The sequence below is a fragment of the Macrobrachium nipponense genome, chromosome 13 (genome assembly GCF_015104395.2).
Source record: "Macrobrachium nipponense isolate FS-2020 chromosome 13, ASM1510439v2, whole genome shotgun sequence".
Lineage (NCBI taxonomy): Eukaryota > Metazoa > Arthropoda > Malacostraca > Decapoda > Palaemonidae > Macrobrachium > Macrobrachium nipponense.
Genome location: NC_087206.1, coordinates 61,071,030 through 61,094,049, shown reverse-complemented (window position 1 = coordinate 61,094,049; position 23,020 = coordinate 61,071,030). Strand labels below are relative to the sequence as shown.

At 41.1% G+C, this 23,020-nt stretch overlaps 1 protein-coding gene across 6 annotated transcripts in view; it reads right to left on the bottom strand.

Annotated features, from left to right (window-relative positions):
* Positions 1-23,020, bottom strand: part of LOC135225834 (ATP-binding cassette sub-family C member 10-like) — a 307,903-nt gene that overhangs the window by 84,808 nt on the left and 200,075 nt on the right. For all 6 annotated transcript variants that reach the window (XM_064265370.1, XM_064265366.1, XM_064265365.1 and 3 more), the window contains exon 19: positions 14,422-14,606. In XM_064265370.1, the coding sequence (XP_064121440.1) occupies positions 14,422-14,606 (185 nt within the window). The remainder of the gene's footprint in view (positions 1-14,421; positions 14,607-23,020) is intronic.

Here is a 23,020-nt window from a genome sequence, read left to right as displayed (position 1 = left end):
ATATATAGATGCGTTTGTGTCGTCAGAACACTACCATACAACGGTAAAAGATAAATCGGAAACTCCTGGAAGGCTGCAGGGAGTAACGATTAAATGTCCTTAAAATGGACCATAGACCTCTCGGTTGCCATCCGAAGAGGTAACTACAGCAAGCGTATATGACTTGAACCAACCAGAAATAAAATAACGCAAGGCAAAATATGAAATTATATCACAATAAAGTTTGTTCATACTTACCTGGCAGACATATATATAGCTGAATTCGGAAATACAGCTACATACATATCTGACAGGCAAGTTTCATGAACAAAACTTAAGAGAATCGAAGCAGTCAGCTCAAGCTTCTTACTTCTTATGTTATTGGACATAAGCGTTCATTGACGTAGTCTACAAGTCTATTTCTTGTACGAGTCTGCGAATGACGAATGAGAGCTCTTCCGAATCTTCGTCAATAAGAGCTTATTCGCTTACGCAATATCAAGTTAATGAGATGTTTGTCAATGAGAACTAACCCATTTACGGGACAAAGAGATATTTTGTCAATGAGGGGATACCCACTTACTTGACAAAACGATAGTATATTGTCAATGGGGGAAAGTCACTGAATTGACAAAACGTAATCCAGGAAGTCGAGCATTTTATTTTCCGATTCCCGTCTCAAACGAGGAAGGGGCAAGAATCCTGTTAAGAGACTGGGCTTACGTCAGGTATTACGACGATGTTCAATTCGGCAGCGTAGTCCCGACTAGGAACTAACAAAATCTATCATCTGAAAAGCCCTTTCAGATGGGCTAAAAAGCTGGCAAAATTATCCTGGGAAGAGGAAGAAACTCTCCAACCAGCTTCCTCTCCCGTATCACAACTAATGCCTGCTAAAGCTTAAAATTTATTGGCAGTATGGCAAAGGCAGTCCTGTCTTGCGCTTTCCTGAAGAGCGTACTTTTGATGAGTGCCTTTGCAAGAATCCTACTGAACGTTGCCGAGAGTCCTGACGTGCAGGACATCGAGCCTTTATAACCCGTAACTGCCTTATCGCAAGTCTTGACTGCGGTAGTGGCAACTTAAATTTATTGGCAGAATGGCAAAGCTTGCGGTAGAGCAAACGAGAACTTCCCTTGAGCTTTCCTTAACTCCATCCACCTATGCGAAAAGCAATATTAATTGACAGAGACCTCTTGAATTCACGAAACCCGATGTCTTGCTGGGTTTCGAAGAAGTTGTCTGTTCACTTTAAGCTTACTCCGAAGCACTGCCTACTTCACATTCTTTGCAGGTGAGGTAGAAGGTATCATCGAAGGTAGAGGTAAAAATTCTTTAAGCCCAAATCTGAAACAAGAGCTTGAAGAGTTCAACAGAAACGTTCAGCCAGGCGACACACCTGGCGTGCGTGGGTGCCACGCTCGGCGTCCACTGGAGCGCGCTCGGCGTCACTGGAGCGCGCTCGGACGTCCATTGGAGCGCGCTCGGCGTCACTGGCGCGCACGCTCGGCGTCCACTGGCGCGCGCTTGGCGTGCACCCGCGCGCCCCTGGCTTGGGCGTCCGCTCTCAAAAGCTTACTGCTACTATGACTTCTTTTACGTATTTCTCGGTGGAAAGACGGACACGAGTTCAGGCGACGTTCGCCTTCTTACTTCTCACTGAAACGCATAACGAGAGAGAGAGAGAGAGAGCGTGAAGCGTCCTCTTCTATAAAGCTTCTATTTAGAGGGGCGCGGGAGTCCATCCGAAAGCTCCAACCCCCTGCGCGGGGAGGACGCTTCGGAGGACGAGAAGCAATCCTTCAGGATTCGTGCACGTGCACGCACTTAGGCAGTCTGGGGATTTTCATCAGAAACTGCCGAAGGCACGCCAGATCGGTGGGGGTTCCTCGTAACCCTCCTTCGGCTTTCGACATGCTCTCTCTCTGGTTCTGGGAGTCAAGCAGAGGTCCCGGCCTAGAGGCGAAACGAGGCCGATCTGACGCACCCTCCACTACACAAGGGGTATCACTGCACTTTCTGCACTTCACTTTTACTCTCTAAAGCAAGCACTTTCGATTCTAAGTTACGAATCGAAGGAGTATCAGAGAAAGGGCAATTTCTCTACAGACACTGCTTAGGGCCCGAAGGCAACACTGCAGGGTTAGGAGTAACAATTACAGAAGTAGCACTTCACAGCAATGAAGGAGAGCGAGCACCTCTCGTAGACATATACATAGCCCGTAGGCCATACTACAGGGTTATGCAAAATAAATTCTACAGGAAGGTTAGCAGGTTCATTACCCTGACTTTTGTTACTGATTAATTGCGTACATACGAATCATACGTCTTCCTTACGGAATTAGACATGTTTACTGATTAATTGCGTACATACGAATCATACGTCTTCCTTACGGAATAGACAAAGTCTCACACTCCTTACATGACAAATCTCAACAAAGAAGCAAGACCCATACCCCTCGTACATACCAAGTGCGAATCTACCGAAGCTTACGGTAGCCCACCCACACCCTAATCTTTGCAGACGAACCCCGCCCGTCTGAAACTAGCCTAACTAGATTCAGATATTTTATGCAAAAATGAATCAAATTCAAATCAATTTAAGATAGCATATGCCTAGCCACAAATCCAAGTGAATAAATCAAAAGACAATTAGGATACTTAGCGGCAATGAAGTTTCCAAAATCCTAAGACGGAGGTACTGAAAACAGGTGTTTTCAGCACCGGCGACAGAAAAATTATGAATAGAAAATGGGAATAATTCCTGATACCCGCCTCCCAGCGGCGGGAATGGGTACTAACCACCTGACTCCCACTGCGTGTGTCGTAAGTGTTTAAATTTCTGTCGGATTCGGAAAAATACAGCTATATATATATCTGACAGGTAAGTTTCATGAACAAATCAGGAAATTATTCAAGACGTGGTCGTGAATACAGTCCGTATCGAAGCTACCGTAATTGACTTGCGTTAATTCGATTTTACGATGGGGTTAGTATTTAAAATCGGAACTACATTGCAAATAAGTCTTCCTATATCTCTCGCGCAGCTGGCGTAGGCAGCATCATGCATCAGACAGCGAGATTGTAAGGTTTAAAATAGAATTTAGGCCAAAGGACGAATATTGGGAACTATGAGGTCATTCAGCGCTGAAGGGAAATTGACGGAAAAAAGTTTGAAAAGGTGTAACAGGAAGAAAAACCTCTCTGTTGCACAATGTCAATTGTTAGGAGAGGGTGGAAAAACAGCATGAGTAGAGAAAAAAAAAAATGAAATCAGGAAAGTAAGAGAGAGAGAGAGAGAGAGAATTACAACCGTCTAACATCTCCACCTCCATAAATTTTGCACCCTCTTCCAAGTTAAAAGGTATTAATGATAATATATACACGGTATAACTGCGTACAGCTATGAACAACCGAACGAAAACTTGTTGCTAATACGATCGAATCCTATAGCAACATCACTTTATTGTATTGATCGGCGTGCGAAAGTAATCGAATCCGATAACAACGTCTGTTTATTGTATTACGTGTATCAGCAACCTAGACAGAGGTCCCAAGCTTTTGTATGAATTCAAACGCAGCCGTGGTAAAAGAAAGTAATAGCATGAAAGAGCTCGTTTACTGTTGTTTCACACCGATAAAGATTAATCAAGTGTAAGGTTCGTAATACCTATGAAGAAGAGTGAAAAACGAACGGAATCGCTAAATTTACGCGTCTAAGCTGAGGGGAAAAACTAGCTTCCAATGAGACGTATTAGTCAAATTTTTGGCCTTAAATTACATCGTAAGACGAACAGCATGACTTTGTTTCAGAAGTATCCAGATACTCATTATGGTAACTAGGAACAAAACATTAGCCGAGACCAAGTGATATGGTTGAATCTGGAGCCAAGGAAATAGACTAGCCGGCATCATTGTCTGTCTAAGCCACGCCTCCTTACAACAGTGCTGTTTTGACAAGCTTGTGTAATTGTAATTTAATTGAAAAGTAATAAATTACATCTTTCAATTTAATTGAAAATTAATAAATTACATATTTTAAGGTAATTAAATTAACTTTAAGCCAAAATTAATTTCAGTTGTCACTGTAATTTGATAATACAACTGGTAATTCTTTTGTAACTGTAATTGACATAAGCACAATGTAATTACTGACGGCCATTGTCTGTTAAACGTATGAAGACGTCATACAAGAATTCCTTATAGTATCTGACATCTAATTATATGCCACAAGATACCAGTATTGACTACGTTATATGTCCAACATAGTTGAAAACACGTTTCCTTCAAGAAAACACGTCTCCTTCAAGACGACAAACCTGAAGAGTTGTTACGTTAGTTACGCTAGCCAATCAGGACAAGAATGAGGTGGATACGGCGGCGCAAACCCGTATTTGCCATCAGCTGATTCCAGAGCATGAATGACTGCCGAGTTAGTATTTATACTACGCTAATATGATGATACATACAATACAATTAATGCTTTAGTCGGACAGAATCTGATCTTCATTCTGTTCGATTACATTCATATTGAATTATACTAAGATCGGATTCTTGTTCGTTTCAATTACACCTGTACTGAATTATCCGTAGTCAGAATGCCTGAGCCTAAAGCGTTAGCCACTATAAAAATCAGTCTACCGTTATGTAACTTACGTAGTACAGCGAATACTTTTGGCTAGGCTAGGATACTGTACATTCATACGATACATCATCGTGAACACTAGGCTAGCCGTAGTTAATTTTATTCGATTTCTCTACATAACGAATTATCGTACGTCGATATGCGTTGAACAGAGAATTAGTTGATATTAAAAATTACGCTATCGTATAAGTAGAGGAAAGTAACCTTAAAGACGAAGGATAAGTATTCAACCCTTCAGAACCCGACAGACCCGAAACCAGATCTGAACGGCCAACAACGGCCTAAAAGATTCTGACGCAAGGAACTCGAAGCAAGAAACACCCAAGAGGCTCTAAGGACACTGTCCCTCTATAAACTACTACTTATAATAGAAAACCGACCGGAAGAAGCCTGCACTTCTCTTCCTAAACACTATTTAGCCTATTATCCCTACTCGTCTGTATCTGACCTAAATTTTCATCATCCTGAGAACTTACAAATCGAGGGGAGGGGAAATCTGCTGCCAACACTGCCTGCTCCGCGCCGGGGGGGCCGGCAGAACCTACCCACTCGGAGGCTTGCGGTTCTCCATTACCCCCAGCACCTGTTAGGGCTGGTTCTGGAACAGGCAGGGGGGCTGAAAAAGAACGATTAGAATTCACTATACTACTAGTACCACTATCTCTATTTTGGTTAAATTATTCGTCAGGCTAGAAATATGCTTACATACTAGATGACGACCTGTCCACTAATTCTGGAATAACTAACTAATGTTTCGTTGTCTCCTGACCAAGACAAACATCTCTGACTAGTATTGCACTAAACCTTCCAACACGAAATAACGAAAAAGAACGTCGATCATGAATGCGGGTACTCATCCTACGCTTGAAGGGCGTGCAGAGCCGATGAGCACCAACATATCCAGCAGTAGAAGGCTCGATCGTCGAACTGTAGATGAAGTAGAAGCAGAGGCATTTGCAGTCGGCGACAACGTTATTTTAGAGCCGATGAGCACCAATATATCCAGCAGTAGAAGGCTCGATCGTCGAGGCGTTTGTAGAAGACGATGACGTTTATTTCCTAACTTATCCATAGCGAGTACAAAGTAGCTATCCAAAGTGAAACGGGAAAATTCGTTGTTTGTAACCAAGATGCGAAAACTCTTTGAGTGGGGTCGGGCTAAATGACCAAAAGTTCGCCTGATGTGGGACTGATCCGCACAGCAAGGCGAACAAAAAACAATTGAGGAGGAAGGCCACTGGTGGCCGGTATTTGCGGCAGCGTTGCCAATGGTAACACAGGTAACTCATTTGACTAGATTTTACCTGCAGCGTTGGTAACACTGACAGTTAAAATTACCCACTTAGTGGGTAAATATGTGGGGATATAGTTCGGGCTGGTCAGTGACCAGGGCTAATTCAGGTGTTCAGGGAGTGTATTGCAATAGGCTGTTTTTAGCATTTTTATAGGGGTTCCAAACATTCGCGGGTTTTAACTATTCACGGGGGGGTCTGGTACGCATCCCCCGCGAATACGGGGGACCATTGTATTTGAGGATGTAGCGTCCACTCTGTGGAGAGGACTTGCCCTCTCCTGCTGAGAATGTCCGCCTTTACATTCTTCGAGCCTTGAATAAATCTTGTGCTCAAGACAACCTTGTTCTCTTTCGCCCAAATGAGTAGGTCTCTCGCTGCCTCGCACAGAGAGAACGAGTGTCCCCCCCCCCTGTTTTTTTATGTAAGAGAGAGCCGTGGTGTTGTCTGCTTGAACCAGCACTACTTTCCCTCTTACCTCTGTCTGGAAGTGCATTAGAGCCAAATGAATTGCCTTCAACTCTTTTAGATTTATGTGCCAGCTTCTCTGATGAATCTGCCAAAGTTCCGACACTTCCTTTCTCCCCAGAGTAGCTCCCCACCCTTTGTCCGATGCGTCTGACAAGAGCGTAAGGTTGGGGCTCAACTGGCTTAGAGACAAGCCTTCCTCTAGCCTTCCTTCTGATTTCCACCAAAGGAGGTCCTGCTTGATTCCTTCCGAGATGGGGAACACGAAGGAGTCTGGGAACTTCTTCCTTTGCCACTTCTGTTTCAAGTAAAATTGAAGTGGTCTCATGTTGAGCCTGCCCAGGCTTACAAATTGTTCTATCAAGGCCAAGGTTCCTAAAAGGCTCATCCACTGATTCGCCGAGCAAGTTTGTCTGACGAGAAATTCGTCTATCTTGTTCAGGCAAGAGTCGATCCTTTGGAGAGACGGAAAAGCCTGAAAAAGAACTGAATTCAGTCTCACTCGTAAATAAACTATCTCCTGAGAAGGAGTGAGACACGACTTGTCCTTGTTTACTAACAAACCTAGGCTGTCCGTCAGCCTTAAAAGTCTTTTGTAGGTCCTCCACACACTTCTGTCTGGAACTTGCCCTGAGAAGCCAATCGTCTAGATACATGGAGATTTGTATCCCGTCCAGATGAAGCCACTTTGCTACTGACGACAGAACTCTGGTGAACACTTGTGGAGCTGTCGACAGGCCGAAGCAGAGGGCCCTGAACTGATAAATGCGGCCCTGGAACACGAATCTCAGGAATCTTCTAGATTCCGAATGAATCGGAATATGAAAATAGGCGTCCTGAAGGTCTATGGAAACCATCCAATCTCCAGGATGAAGCGCTGCTAATACCGACTGGGTCGTTTCCATAGAAAACTTTGTCTTCAGGACAAAGACGTTCAGGGCACTGACGTCCAACACCGGTCTCCAACCCCCCGTGGCCTTCTTTACCAGGAAAAAGCGATTGTAAAATCCTGGTTCCTGCGGAGAGTCCACTAACTCTATGGCCCTTCTTGCCAGTAAGGCGAGAACTTCTTGATGGAGGGCGGCAAATTTTTCGAATTTCTCCGAGTAAGTTGATAACTTCACAGGAAATTCTGTGAGAGGGGGGTGCTTCATGAACGGAATGGTGTATCCTTCCTTCAGGACCTGGATCGTCCAAGGATCCGCTCCGAGATGAAACCAGGTCTGCCAGAAAAGGTGTAATCTGGCTCCAACTGCTGTGTGGAGGACTACGGGCCTACTTCTTGATGGAAGAGGGAGTGGTTTTAGACGAGGCTCTACCTCTCCCACGAAACCTGGAGAAAGATCGAACGGGAGCTCTCCCTCGAAATGGTTTAGGAGCTTCCGTGGAGGGAGCACTCCGAGAAGCAGAAAGAAACGGAGCTATCTTCCTGGGCTTCTTCACTGACTGTGATAAAAAGATCCTGGGTCGCTTTCTGTGTTAAAGATTGAGCAATCTCGGTCACAATCTCTTGCGGAAAAAGGTGCTTCTTGTCCAAAGGAGAGAAGAGCAAGGCAGACTTCTGTTTCGATGAGACCCCTTTCGACAAGAAGGAGCACCAAATCTGTCTCTTCTTCAACACTCCAGAGGCGAAAATGGCAGCGAGCTCCGAAGCTCCATCACAGATGCCTTTATCGATACAATCCAGTACAGAGGCAAAATCCTTCAACTGCTCCTCCGAAAGTCCAAATGACTTGACTTTCCTGGCCAGTGAAGCAATGGCCCAATCCAGGAAGCTAACAACTTCAAAAACACGGAAAACACTCTTGCAAAGATGATCCAGTTCATTTGCCGAAAAGAAAATCTTAGCAGTATTAAGGGCTGATCTACGAGAAGAGTCCACGAGACTAGAAAAGTCTCCCTGAGAGGAGGCAGTCACACCCAGGGAAAAAACTTCTCCAGTGTCATACCAGACACGGCTCCTTGACAAAAGTCTCAAAGGGGCAAGACAGAAAACATTTTTCCCCTGTTCCCTCTTCTCCAAAAGCCAAGCGTTAATTTTCTTGATAGCCTTCTTAGCCGAAATCGAGAGGACGAGACGTGTGAACGAGGACGAGGCGTCAGGCTTACTGTCCTTTTTCCACTGCGAACTAGGAGAAACTGGAACGGAAGGCGCAAAAGAATCTCCAAAGTTGTCAACGAAGGATCGTAAAAGGAGCTTATACCCCGACAAATGCTTGTCTTTTTCTGTAAGTACTTCTCCTTCTTCTTCCAAATCCGAAGCTTCCTTCGACGAAACTGGAGAACATTCCACCTGAAGAGGAATCCTGTTCGGCGAAGTCACACCATAATGCGCCCGAGGCGGGTACGAGAAAACAGGAGAAGACGTCTGAGCCTGTACTGAGACGAATCCGGGCGGCTGAGCTGGCGGGTGCGTTGGCGGCTGAGCTGGCGGCTGAGGTGGCGCTAGAGCGAGAGCCTGATGTGGCGCCATAGACGGAGTCAGGAAAGGAGTCTGACCAGGCGCCTGAAGCGGCGTCTGAAGAGGAGTCACATGGAGAGTCTGAGCCTGAAGAAGCGACTGAAAAGGAGCCTGCGAAGAGGACTGCACAGTAGTCTGCGGAAGATGTAAGGCGGTCGGGAGCGCATTCGGCGACGAAAGAGACTTGCCAAAAAGCTCCAAAATACTGCCTAACTTGGCATTCATCTGTTCAAACACCGAAGGTTGAGGATCCACCGACGTAGAAGGCGCGGGAGGAGTAGAAGGATGAGCCACAAACATGTCTGGAGCCGCAGGAGTTATCGCTTGAGGAGGCTCTGGAGAAGGCTCCGAAGGAGTGTGCGTGTTCGGCTTCTCCATTTCTATGAGAGAAGGGCGATAAATCGAAACCTCCGGAGAAAAGGCTTCAGGCTCCTCCCAAAAACTATAAGAAGGTTCGGCAGCCGCCACCTTCTTGGGAACCGCAGCAGGCGAAACATCGAGAGACCTTTTCAGCGGTCTAGAAGTCTTATGATGCCAACCTCTATAAGAGGAAACATCTAAGCTTGAGTCGCTTGACGAAAAACACTTCCTCGCAACACCTTTTCCAATGGTGAGCGACAGCATCCTGGGATACGGCTACAGGATTGCTTGAGGGGGCGACTGCTCGGGAGCAGATCCCGCTCGCCTCCCTTCGGTTTTCGGCATGCCTCCTCCCAGGATCTGGGGAGTTTGACAGGGGCCTAGACCTAGGAGAACGAACGGGCCGAACAGCCACCTCCTCCACTACACTTGCACTAAGTAACTTATCACACTTAAGTACCACTTCTTGCACTGTCTCACCCATTTTCTGCATAGTGGTGAGGAAAGAGACAAATTTCGAGTCCATATCGGCTCGTAATACTGACATGGGATCGGGATCGGGAGATACAGAGTCGAGGGCAGGAGACACCACTACGGGGTTAATAGGAACAGGATTAACAGAATTTAGAGGAATATCCTGACTACTCACTGACTTAGAAGAAGATCTCTGTGAAGCCTTTCTGATTCTATCTTTTTCTAACTTTCTCATATACTTTTCCAGTGCCTTCCACTCCTGAGATGTTAGAGACTTACATTCTTCACACGTATTCTCAAAAGAACATTCACGTCCCCTACAACTAACACAAGTAGAATGAGGATCAAGTGAAGCTTTAAGAAGTCTAGTCTTACACCCACTACTACACACCCTATACTGAATAGAGCCGGTGTCAGACATTGTGAAAAAATCAAAATAATTCCTAAAAAGGACAACAATATCAAAACCAAAATAACTATAGTGCTAGCAAAAAGATCAGTAAACTCAAGGTACATCACCAAAAGGAGATAACCAAGATGATCAAATCCAAATTCCAACCAGCAGAGGAACCGTGTTATCGGTTCCGACGGCAGGAAACTTCTGATTTATTTTTGGAATGGTTCCTGGTACCTGGTAGAGAGCGGGAGTAGAGGGATCACCTGTCAAACCATTAGCGCTACCGCGAATTTCAAATTCTGCCGTGACGTCAGGAGACGACAGCTAGATGTAACCACCGGGTAAGTTATATAAGTGAAACCTCCTTTTTTGTTAGTTTAAACTCAAGAAAACCCCACTAATAATTTTTATACCTGGTTTGTTTTTAATAGTTTTATCACAAAAAGTGCATTTAATGTGAAATTTATAAAAAAAACAATAAAAACGGAATTTGTGGATATTTCTCATTGAAAAATACCGCGAAGTGAATTTTCTCTGAATATTGCAGGGAAATGTTCCAGAGAGAAATAAGAGAATGCGTGAGTCCACAAATCCGGAGAACGTGAATACAGGGGGGCCACTGTACATACATTGATAAATACATGATAATTGAAATAAAATGCTGGCAAAGGCATGGGAAAGAAGCAATAGAGCCAGGCACGGGAGCAAATGACCAAGATAGGAGGATTAGTAGGAGAGAACTGGCATCAGCTTTGGGAGATGTGAGGGGAACACCAGGCGTTAGGCTGGCATAGGCGCAAGAAACGCTGGCCATTTTGGAAAGCTCTAGGTGAGCTGTACCCGAAACACTGTGCGCTCAGCAGCCACTGGTACTTGTGTGATGAGTATTGCAGTCACGGTAAACAAAACAAAAAATGTGTTGGCCTAAAAGGTCTTAACATTTACAAATTACCTTTAAAGTACGTAATTATATTTACTGGCAGTTTGCGACTAGTCTGATCAGTAAACAAAACAAAATCATAAAAGCAAAATATCACTAATGGAATGATACAACATTCCTGCAATGTTCAAGAATTACTTTAAAAGTAACTATTAACAGGCAACTTACATGTAGCATAATCCCGTTAAGTAAATATATGCAAAAGTTTTGGGATAAAGAATGGATAAAATTACAGTTAGTTGTCGACTTACGACCTATGCAAGTTACAAGTGATTGACTTTACGACCACCCACAACTAAAATGACTGGGAAGCGACATGAGCAAGAAGGAGTGGTGTCCAGCTGAATGTATAACAGTTTTTTCCCAACTCCCAGGCTGCCTCTTCACACACGCAACTCACTCTTCGAGCTACTAACGACTATTATCGTGCATCGGCAACAAGGATATAACTAGTAAACTTATGCCATCAACAAACCGTAGATAAAATTGAGAGAAAATAATTTTAATCAAAACTTCAGGTCTCGAAAGAACACATTTTACTATTGTTTTCGTGCCGATAAAAGATACGTAACGTAACGGTAAAGTTTGTACTACGATGAAATTAAGTGAAAAAAGTGAACGGAATCACGCAATATTTTAACACAATAAACATGCCCACAATGCAATCTGTTAATGAAAAAAATATTTTAGTTCACGAGACGTATTAAATTCATATTTTGACTATAAAACACGTTCTTTTTTTTTAAATGTTAGTATTTTATGGTGGAATAGTCCCAGCCCTCTAAATACGAAAAAATTAGTTATTTAACAAAAAAAACAAAAAAAATCTTTACTTTTTTTATATTTTCGTTCATAACCCAAAAACTATGAAAGTCAGGCGAATGAATTATTTTTTATGAGAAAGCCAATAAAATCCTCTAAATATCGACATATAAATCAATGGAAAACGAATAAGTCCAGCCGGTGAAAAAATTGATAGAAAAGAGGGTAAGAAACAGAGCGCTCTGCCCGGCGCATAGTGAGAATGATCGCTAGAAAACATTTTTTTTGAAGAGCCCTATCTTGGTTATTTTTCATTGAAATTCCTTTGTAAATATACGATAATGTAGAGGAAACGTTGAAAAATAAAGGGAAAGTCAAGAAAAATGGCTTTGGTAACGGCAACAGTTTCATTTTGATGTTATAAGTTGATCGAAATGAAAAAAAACGTTACCGTTAACATTATCGTTCGTAGGTCAAATGCTATAACAGTTAGGCGAATGAATTATTTTTAATGAGAAAGCCTACAAAATCCTCTAAATATTGATATATAAAACAATGGAAAACAAATAAGTCCAGCCGGTGAAAAAATTGATAGAAAAGAAGGTAAGAAACAGAGCGCTCTGCCTGGCGCATGGTGAGAATTATCATTAGAAAAAAAACTTTTTGAAGAGCCCTATCTCGGTTATTTTTCTTGGAAATTCCTTTGTAAATATACGAAAATGTAGAGGAAATGTTGAAGAATATAGGGAATGTCAAGAAAAATGGCTTTGGATACAGCTACAGTTTCATTTTGACGTTATAATTAAATCGAAACTAAAATAATGTTACCGTTGTCAACATTTATCGCTAGAATAAAAATTTTTTGAAGAGCCCTATCTCGGTTATTTTTCATAGAAATTACTTTGTAAATATACGAAAATGTACAGGAAAAGTTGAAGAATAAAGGGAGAGTTAAGAAAAATCGCTTTGGTAACAGAAACAGTTTCATTTTGACATTATAAGTTGATTGAAACGAAAAAAAATGTTACTGTTGTCAACATTATCGTTCGTAGCTCAAAAGCTATACATAACAGGCGAATTTCTTCCTCCTACTCCAGATGAAGTAGTTCCATGGCTAGGTTAATCCTACGAGCCTTCCAAGAAAAGTCATAGTCCATTAGAAGCCTCCTTATCTTGGCATCTTCTGGAGATTCAGAGCCCTGCCAAAACTCTAATCGTCTCTTATGGGATGCACTAATGCATTTTCTGTTACTTTTACCATAAAATCTATGCGAATGCATGTTTGAAAACTACTGTTCTTGTGTGACGTAGCCATGCAAATAAACACTTGTGTCAACAACAGCGGGCACGTGGGTCACTGAGAGGGAAGTGTAGGTGTGATCAGCTGATTTCATTGTGAGAATTTTACTACGCCAGGGATTTGAACATGCGCAATACAGAAACTACTTTGCTGGCGTATTGATACCCGAGATACACAGTCCAAGGTATGATCTAGCCTATGGAAATCGCTACTTGTCCGAAAATAAAAAAAAAATGCCCCTACCACACGCAAGAAAAATTTAGGTAAATTTTACATACCACTACGTCAGTTGGATAGATAGGGGATAGAGTATTTTTACGTACTATTACGTCAGTTGGACATGAAAGGGTTAAATGTTATTCAAAATCTCTTTGAACGGAATTATCATAAGCCAATGTGCACTGAACCTAGAGAATTAGGTGAAATTAATAATCATTAAGCCATATATGTATAAAGTATGCTGTGTAGTGTAGGCTAAGCTACCCTATATGTAAAGATGACACTGATTACCCTAGTGTAGGCTAGGCTAGTATAATATTCTTATGGTAAATTAACATGGACCGACTTATGTCCAAATCCATTTATGACCTGTTGGTCGTAACCAATTGCGGTCATAAGTCAACAACTATCTGTGTAGAATTACTTTAAGGTAGTCATTTACCCTCGGCTTGAGAATAGCCTATGTTCAGTGAGCAATCACAAGTTCAAAAGGATTGTGCTAAGGTAACTATTTACCATTGTCTTGGTAATAGCTTATGGCCAGTAAACAAATTCTGAAAATGAAAGTTTTGCCTAAAGGAATGATGTAACATCAAGATTACTTAAGGCAATTCTTAACCGACGACTTACACGTTAAGCCAGGTAAGTAAAAAGATATAGGTAAAAGTATTTGATGTACTTGAATATTGATCCATTTAAGAGCTATTTAAAAGGCAGCTATTATTCTCGGAGACTGCAAGTATCCAGCTTGATGACAATCTGAACAAAATAAACAAAAGACAAGACTTATCCTGCTCAAAGGCTATGAATGCATTCCGGTGGTTGTAACACTACCAAAATCTAGTGATATAACCAGAAATTAAGAACAAGCTGCTGTGAGCACTCGATGTTTTGTTGAGCGCGGCTGAAAACAGAATGAAATGAGTAGCTAAGTCTTTCCTAGTATTGGCACTGGGAGACAGCACTGTATACCTACAATGAGCCATTGAAGTGCTACCCACGAAATTTGAATTTAGGCTGCTGTCAAGTAGAAACTCTAAGCTACATAATTCCTGGGTAAGTCACATATACAAAATCATGTATTTACTTACAAATAGTGTCTTGAATTAATGCATAACACTAACCTATTTACTCTGGTTACTTGTGATACCCAATAAGAAAGCCATAAGTCTGTGAGATTTCGGGAAGCTTGCATAAGTACTAGAGACAATGCAATAGCAGCTGTTAAAAATGCCCCAATTGCAGTAAAGTATGTTAAGTAGACTGCACCACTAAGTTCGCCAAAATCTCGCTCCTCTTCTTGACTTCCCTAGAAAAAACAATAAAGTTAAAACTTGGTAGCAATTCTCTTTCTACAGTGGTATTAATAAAGAAAATTTTTAAAGTAATATAATTTGTCTAAAGGAAAATGTATTTCAATTGAATAAAACAGGAGATTAATAGGTAACTTTTAATTTTGACATGAGCTAAAAATCATCTCATTGTGAAAGTATATTACAGGCAGTCTCTGGTTATTGTTGGGGGTTTTGTTCTGATGTATTGATGATGAATGAACAGCGGCAATGACCGATCAGCAATTTTTGGGGCTTATCGGGGCCAATACATATGTACCTCTGGTACATATGTATTAGCGCCAATACTCTATTATCTGTGCCAATACGGAAATCAGCATATTCCTGCAACACCAAAAATGGCCAATTTTCAACGCAAGACAAGTGCCTCAGAACCAATCAATGACCAAATATGGAAAATAATTTTACAAGTTAACCAAAGTTGAAAACTTGTTATCTTACAATAGCCTAGATACAATTTTGATATTTCAAAAACCTAAATTTACACAACAGTCCCCATTGTCAGTTGTGAGTGGGGGGGGGGGGAGGGGGGGGGAGGGGGGGGGGAAACTCTAGTTCTGAATTCAAATTCTTGGATGATTGAAATATAAATCTTTGAAAGTACAATATTTATAAATAATAATCTTTATTGGTCATGGAATTCTATGTACAGTAGTGCCTCAGGATACGAAATTAATCTGTTCTAAAGCGGCCTTCGTAACCTGATTTTTTTGTATCTTGAACCATGTTTTACATGTAAATTGCCTAATTCCTTCAAAGCCCTACAAAAACACCACAGTAAATTTTATAGTAAAGCTAAATTGACCTATAAACAATTAAATACAACAATTTGGACCATTCAATACTCAACGCAACCTATACTATACATGTAAATAGTGTATTAGTGTGCATGGTACAAGAAATACTATACGTACATGTACGTACATATGTAGTAAAATGTGGAACCTTACCTTTCGAGTGAGGCGATCTCCGAAAGTGGCGACAGAGGAGGAAGACAAATGACAGAAAATATGAACACTTAACGTTACGAAACATATTAAAAATTGGCAGAAAACATTAACACTAAACTTCATGAAACACATTAACAAATGGCAGAAAACATTAACACTTAACTTCACAAAAAATTTAAAATTAAATTTCTTTTTCTTTTTTGTCTTTTTTGATTTTTTATACTTTACATTTTTTTTTACAAAACTTCAATTTCTTTGCCACTTTAAACTTTCTGCTTTTTTGTATCACTTGGATCTTGCTTTTTGCTTATTACTACTAAAGGCCTCTTTAAAAAAATGACTATCCAAGGAAGAATGCTTCTGCCTGCTTTTCACAATGTTCCTGAAATGACTCGGGCAAATGTCATCGAACTGCGCAAGCATACGACCTGTGTAAGCCTTTTTGGACTTTATGAAAAGCAGCTAGAGCATCCTTATTTTCTGCCGTTGTCATAGGGTCGTCCTCCTCCTCCTCGCCGCTGCTAGAGAAATCTTCTTGAACGACGTTATGTTGCAAGGTTTCCAATTCCTTCGTAGATGGATGACCTGAAGGAGTTGGAGGCCATACAACATATCGTCGTTCAAGAAGAGTTCTCTAGCTCCCCTTGGTGCTCCTCGAGAAGGTCATTGATGTCGTCCTCGTCAACGACCAGCCCCATGGACTTGCCGAGTGCAATGATCTCGTCGAGATCTGGTTGCGAAACAGTTTCAGGATCGTCAACTGTTTCTGAATCTGCATCAGCTTCACCCACGTCGAATCCCTCGAAGTCTCGGGCGGATACAGCATCAGGCCAGAGTTTTCCTCCATGAAGAATTCAAGGTTCGCCTCGAAACCTCCTGCCAAGCTTGATCGATGAGTCGGATGCATATTACAATATCGAAATGCTCCTTCCAAAATTCACGCAAGGTGAGGTTTGTGGTATCAGTGATGTCGAAACATCTCTTGAAAAGATGTTTTGTATACACCTTCTTGAAGTTCGATATCACTTGCTGGTCCATGGGCTGGAGGAGAGGGGTGGTGTTAGGCGGAAGATAAAGAACCTTGATAAAAGAATACTCCGCTGGGATATCTTCCTCGAGGCCAGGAGGAAGAGCAAGGGCATTGTCCAACAACAGCAGACATTTCAGAGGGAGGCGTTTCTCTTCCAAGAATTTCTTCACTGTCGGGCCGAAACACAGATTTACCCACTCGGTGAGCAAAAGTCTCGTTACCCAGGCTTTCGCATTAGCCCTCCACATCACCAGAAGCTTCTCCTTTAGCACTTTGTGGGCCTTGAAGGCTCGAGGAGTCTCCGAATGATACACAAGTAGGGGCTTGACCTTACAATCCACGCTGGTGTTGGAACAAAGTGCGAGCGTAAACCTGTCTTTCATAGGCTTATGCCCGGGTAGCTTCTTCTTTCCTCTGTAATGTACGTCTGACGAGGCATTTTTTTCCAAAAAAGGTCAGTCTCGTCACAGTTGAAGACTTGCTGAAAACTGTAGCCTTCCTTGATTGCCATCTCGTCGAACGTCTTAATAAAGGCTTCAGCCACTTTCGTGTCCGAGCTGGCAGCCTCCCCATGCCACACCACCAAATGAATACCAGTCCGTTTACAGAATTTATCAAACCACCCACGAGAAGCCTTGAACTCTGGGGTTGGCGTCGATGTCCCTTCTCCTCCGTCGTCTTTGGCCTGGGCAATCAGATCACCGAAAATAGCACTGACCTTGTGGCAGATTGCCAACTTGGTTATCGTATCGCCAGCGATTTCTTTGTCTTTAATCCATACAAGAAGCAGCCTCTCCATCTCACCATGCACGTAGCTCCTCTTGTTGGACAAAATAGTCACGCCCTTGGAAGGTGTAGCTGCTTTGATAGCTTCCTTCTGCTTAACCCTAGCCAGGAACACCTAACTTTTACATACGCCAGAGGAACACCTGGGTCTGTCAGACCCGTATATATAAAATTCTGTATATGCAAACGGTGATACATTTAATGAATTCCTTTAGTTTCTACAGTTAGTATGGGTCTATAACAACAATGTAATGCAGTTTTGGGGGTGTAAATGAAAAACTACCTATAGCTAGATTTGTTCAAAGAAAATTTTAATGAAAAACTACATATTTTTTTTTTTATTTCAGTATGCAGTAATAAATGTAAAATTAACTAATTTTACTTGTTTCATTATCAACCTTAACACTAAATATCATGGTGCAAGGGCCAAATCCCCCACAACATACAAACAACCTGCACACACTATACAAAAATACCTACTCACTTATCAGGTACACCTGGGTCTAACAGACCCAACCCAGTTTTTGTGCTTTGTAGAGAGAAAACAAATAGAGAAAACAAAGTAACCTACCTACACCTTACATGGACACCAAAAACTAGGAAGCTACCAGGAAGAACAGGTTTTCCAGACAATACACACGCCTAGGTACACCCCGGGTCTCTCAGACCCAGGAGTTCCTGGCTAGGGTTAAGGATGGTGCCTATTGTCAACGGATTTCGGCCGTATTCCTTAGCGATCACACTCAACCACATGCCAGCTTCATACTTCTTAATTATCTCCATCTTAGTCTCCATAGAAAGCATCCTCTTCTTTCCGTGAACTTCAGCAACATTCTTGAGACCCATGGCTAATTACGTTAATTAAGTTCACACACAACACGATAAAGTAAACATACAAGTAGAAAGCGAAATCACTAACACGAATTTACGTTAACTAACGAAATACGTACAGGTAATGACCGACTTACGACCTATGCAACTTACGTCTGATCGACTTTACGACTATTATTTTCACCCTTTTCGGCAGAACGTGCATACGAACGTACGATACTTTTTCCTGCGGCATCCGTGCATCTCTCGGGTCCGCGCTCACTCAGTGTTGCCTGTAGCTCCGTACTGAACGCATCTCTCGCTCTGCTGTGTTCATTTTTCAATAACTTTGTGTTAATTTTGATCATTTTTGAAATGTCTGCCAAGAGGAAACTGTGTTTATCTACTCCTCAACATGCCAAAAAGGAAAGGAAGGCCATTGACTTGGACACAAAAATGACAGTGATTAAGCAGTTCGAAGAAGGGAAGAAAGTGAATGTGATCGCACGTGATATGAAGTTATCTCATTCTACTGTGTCCACGATTCTTAAGGATAAGGAAAGGATTCGTGATGCTGTGAAAGGTTCTGCACCCATGCGATCGACAGTGATTACGAAACAACGCACTGGCCCCATCCATGAAATGGAAAAATTATTGCATGTTTGGATGGAAGATCAAATCCAAAATAGGACACCGTTAAGCCTTTTTACTGTGCAGATGAAGGCTAGAAGTCTGTTTCAGACTTTGAAGGAACGTGCTGGAGTAGAGTATAAGCAAGAATTTTTGGCAAGCGTTGGCTGGTTCAAGAGGTTCAAAAACGATTCCAGCTTCATAGTGTTCGAGTGACTGGAGAAGCAGCGAGTGCGGATGAGGAAGGAGCTAGCAAGTTTGTCGACAGTCTCGATGAAATGATTACGGATGAGGAATATCTTCCAGAACAAATATTTAATGTTGATGAAACAGGTTTGTTCTGGAAACGAATGCCAGAACGCACTTACATCCATAAGGAAGCCAGTAGCATGCCAGGATTTAAAGCTTTTAAGGATAGGCTGACTCTACTGCTTGGTGGGAATGTCGCGGGGTTCAAGCTGAAACCCTTTTTAATTTATCATTCAGAAAACCCACGAGCGTTCAAGAATGTAAGCAAGTACACTTTGCCTGTCTACTTTCGCTCTAACCGTAAGGCACGGATGACGCAGACACTTTTTGAAGACTGGTTTGTCAACTGTTTCATTCCTCAAGTGCGTGAATACTGCCTAGAGAAAGGAATTCCTTTCAATATTTTACTGCTGCTCGATAATGCGCCTGGACATCCACCTCACTTAGCTGATCTGAATCCTGATGTGAAAGTGTTTTTTTTTGCCACCAAACACCACTCCAATTCTTCAACCTATGGACCAAGGTTTGATTGCAACATTTAAGGCAAACTATTTAAGAATCACCTTTGCGCAAGCCATAGCTGCTCTAGATGCCGACCCAGAACTATCCCTACGAGAATTTTGGAAACGCTACAATATTCTGCATGCTATCAAGAATGTGTCTTCTGCCTGGGAGACTGTGACGGAGAAGTGTATGAATGGCATATGGAAGAAGTGCGTTAAACGTTATGTGAATGATTTTGATGGATTTGACAGTGAACAAGAACTTGATGTGATACGGGGAAAAATAGTGAAACTGTCAAAAGAGTTTTCATTGGATTGTGAAATAGAAGATATTGAGGATTTGCTAGACCATGCTTCCGAAGAACTTACAAATGAAGAGCTGATTGAATTGGAAGAAGAACGAGTGGCGGAGGAAGAAAGAAGAGAAGCGGAGGATGAAGAGTTGCCAGAAAGGAAATTTACCGCCAAGGGATTATCAGAAGGATTAGCTCAACTAAATAAACTCCTTGCACATTTCGAAGAAATGGACCCAAATTATGAAAGGTTTGCAAAGATTGAACGGATGGCACACGATTTGTTTCGTCCGTATCGTGAAATTTACGAGGAGAAAAAGAAACAAACAATCCAGACGAAACTCACCATGTTTGTGAAACGAACAACTCCGCTCTACCCCGATCGTCGCTTCAGCTGATGGAAGTCAACGACCTCCAGCCAAGCACCAGCGATGCAGCAGTCATTAATTTATTATATTTTCCTGTACTACATACTAGTTTTCAATTGTATTTTTGAATGTTTTCTATTTTTTGCACCTGTATTTGTAGTTTTTTCAACATTAAAACAAATTGTACTGTAGCGTCAGTGGTTTTAAATTAAACCTGACAAAAGTAACAACAGGAAACAGTATGATGCATAGAGAAACGGGTTTGCTATGAACTTAACAAACGTAACAATACATAAGACGCAATTTCGTGTACGTAGAGAGACGTTACAGACGTTACAAATGGTATAAAAATTCCAAGAAATCATAACTAAAAAAAGGATGAATTTTTATATGAGCATGACAAACGAAGTTTCTCTCTCTCTCTCTCTCTCTCTCTCTCTCTCTCTCTCTCTCTCTCTCTCTCTCTCTCTCTCTCTCTCTTTCAGTGAAAGCCTCGATTCGATAGAATTTTTTCCACGTAATCATAGGCGTACGAGGTGAAGTTCATTTGGGAGGGCAACACCTAATTTGCCCGAATTTTCATTATGAAAAAACAGTATGATGCGTGGAGAAACAGTTTGGACAAACGTTTGGCGAATGTAACAGTACGTAGAGAGACGTTACAAATGGTATAAAAAATTCCAAGAAATCATAACTAGGAAATACAATAAGTAAATTAACTAAAAAAAAAAAGGATGAATTTTTATATGAACGTGACAACCGAAGCATTATGAAACAGTATGATGCGTGGAGAAACAGTTTGGACAAACGTTTGACGAATGTAACAGTACGTAGAGAGACGTTACAAATGGTATAAAAAATTCCAAGAAATCATAACTAGGAAATACAATAAGTAAATTAACTAAAAAAAAAAGGATGAATTTTTATATGAACGTGACAACCGAAGCATTATGAAACAGTATGATGCGAGGAGAAACAGTTTGGACAAACGTTTGGCGAATGTAACAGTACGTAGAGAGACGTTACAAATGGTATAAAAAATTCCAAGAAATCATAACTAGGAAATACAATAAGTAAATTAACTAAAAAAAAAAAAGGATGAATTTTTATATGAACGTGACAACCGAAGCATTATGAAACAGTATGATGCGAGGAGAAACAGTTTGGACAAACGTTTGGCGAATGTAACAGCAAGGAGTAGTAATGTCGTGTAGAGAGACGATATATGTAAATGGTATAAAAATAATCATAACTAGGAAATACGTACAATGAAACTAAAGAAAAGGTTGAACCTACAAACGTAGCAATATGAAACAGTGTGATGTGTGGAGAACGGGTACGTCTGACGACTTTGACAAACGTTACTACGCCTTACTGTTAACCCTCTTACGCCGATTGGACGTATTAAACGTCGAGTCAAAATGTCTCCCATATGCCGATTGGACGTATCATACGTCGGCTCAAAAAAGTTTTTTTTTTAAAAATTCGCGGAAAAAAAAAATACTTATAGGCCTTACCAGCCGAAAACTTTTGTATCACGCGCCTTGGGGGATGCTGGGAGTTCACGGATCAAGGCGTTGTTTTGTTTACAATCGCTACGCAGGCGCGCAAGCGCGAATTTCTTTCTTATCGCACTAAAAAGTATCAGTGACACATCTCGGAAATTATTTCGTCACTTTGACATAATTATTGCGCCATTTTAAATTATCCTTTACATGAAGTATTATATATGAAAATGTGCGCAATTTCATGCACAATACAACTAAAAAATACTCATGATTGTAGCTTTTATCAATTTTGAAATATTTTCATATAAATAACGATAAGTGCAAAAATTTCAACCTTCGGTCAACTTTGACTCTACAGAAATGGTCGAGAAACGCAATTGTAAGCTAAAATTCTTATATTATAGTAATATTCAATCATTTGCATTCATTTTGCAACAAATTGGACGTCTCCAGCACAATATTTCGATTTATGGTGAATTTATGAAAAAACTTTTTCCTTACGTTCGTGCGATAACTCTTCCGATACATTTTTTCGTGCGATTGTCCTAATGTTTGCACCCTTTTAAATTTGCCGTTACATAAAGTTTTATATATGGAAATGTGCGCAATTTCATGCACAATACAACAAAAAAAAACCATGGTTGTAGCTTTTATCAGTTTTGAAATATTTTCATATAAATAACGTTAAGTGCAAAAATTTCAACTTTCGGTCAGCTTTTGACTCTACCGAAAATGGTCGAAAAACGCAATTGTAAGCTAAAACTCTTATATTCTAGTAATATTCAATCATTTACCTTCATTTTGCAACGACTTGGAAGTCTCTAGCACAATATTTCGATTTATGGTGAATTTATGAAAAAAAAAAATTACGTTCGCGCGGTGGTAACTCTTCCGAAAAAATCAGAATTTTTTGTGCGATTGTCGAAATGTTTGCACCATTTAAAATTAGCTGTTACATAAAGTTTTATATATGAAAATGTGCGCAATTTCATGTAGAATACAACTAAAAATGATTGAAGGTTGTAGCTTTTCTCTTTTTTCGAAATATTTGCATATAAATCACGATAAATAGAAAAAAAACCACGTTCGGTCAAATTTGACTCTACCGAAATAGTTGAAAAACGCAATTGTAAGCTAAAACTCTTATGGCCTAGTAATATTCCGTCATTTTTCTTCATTTTGAAACAAATTTGAAGTCTCTAAAACAATACTGTGATTTATGGTGAATTTTTGAAAAATATATT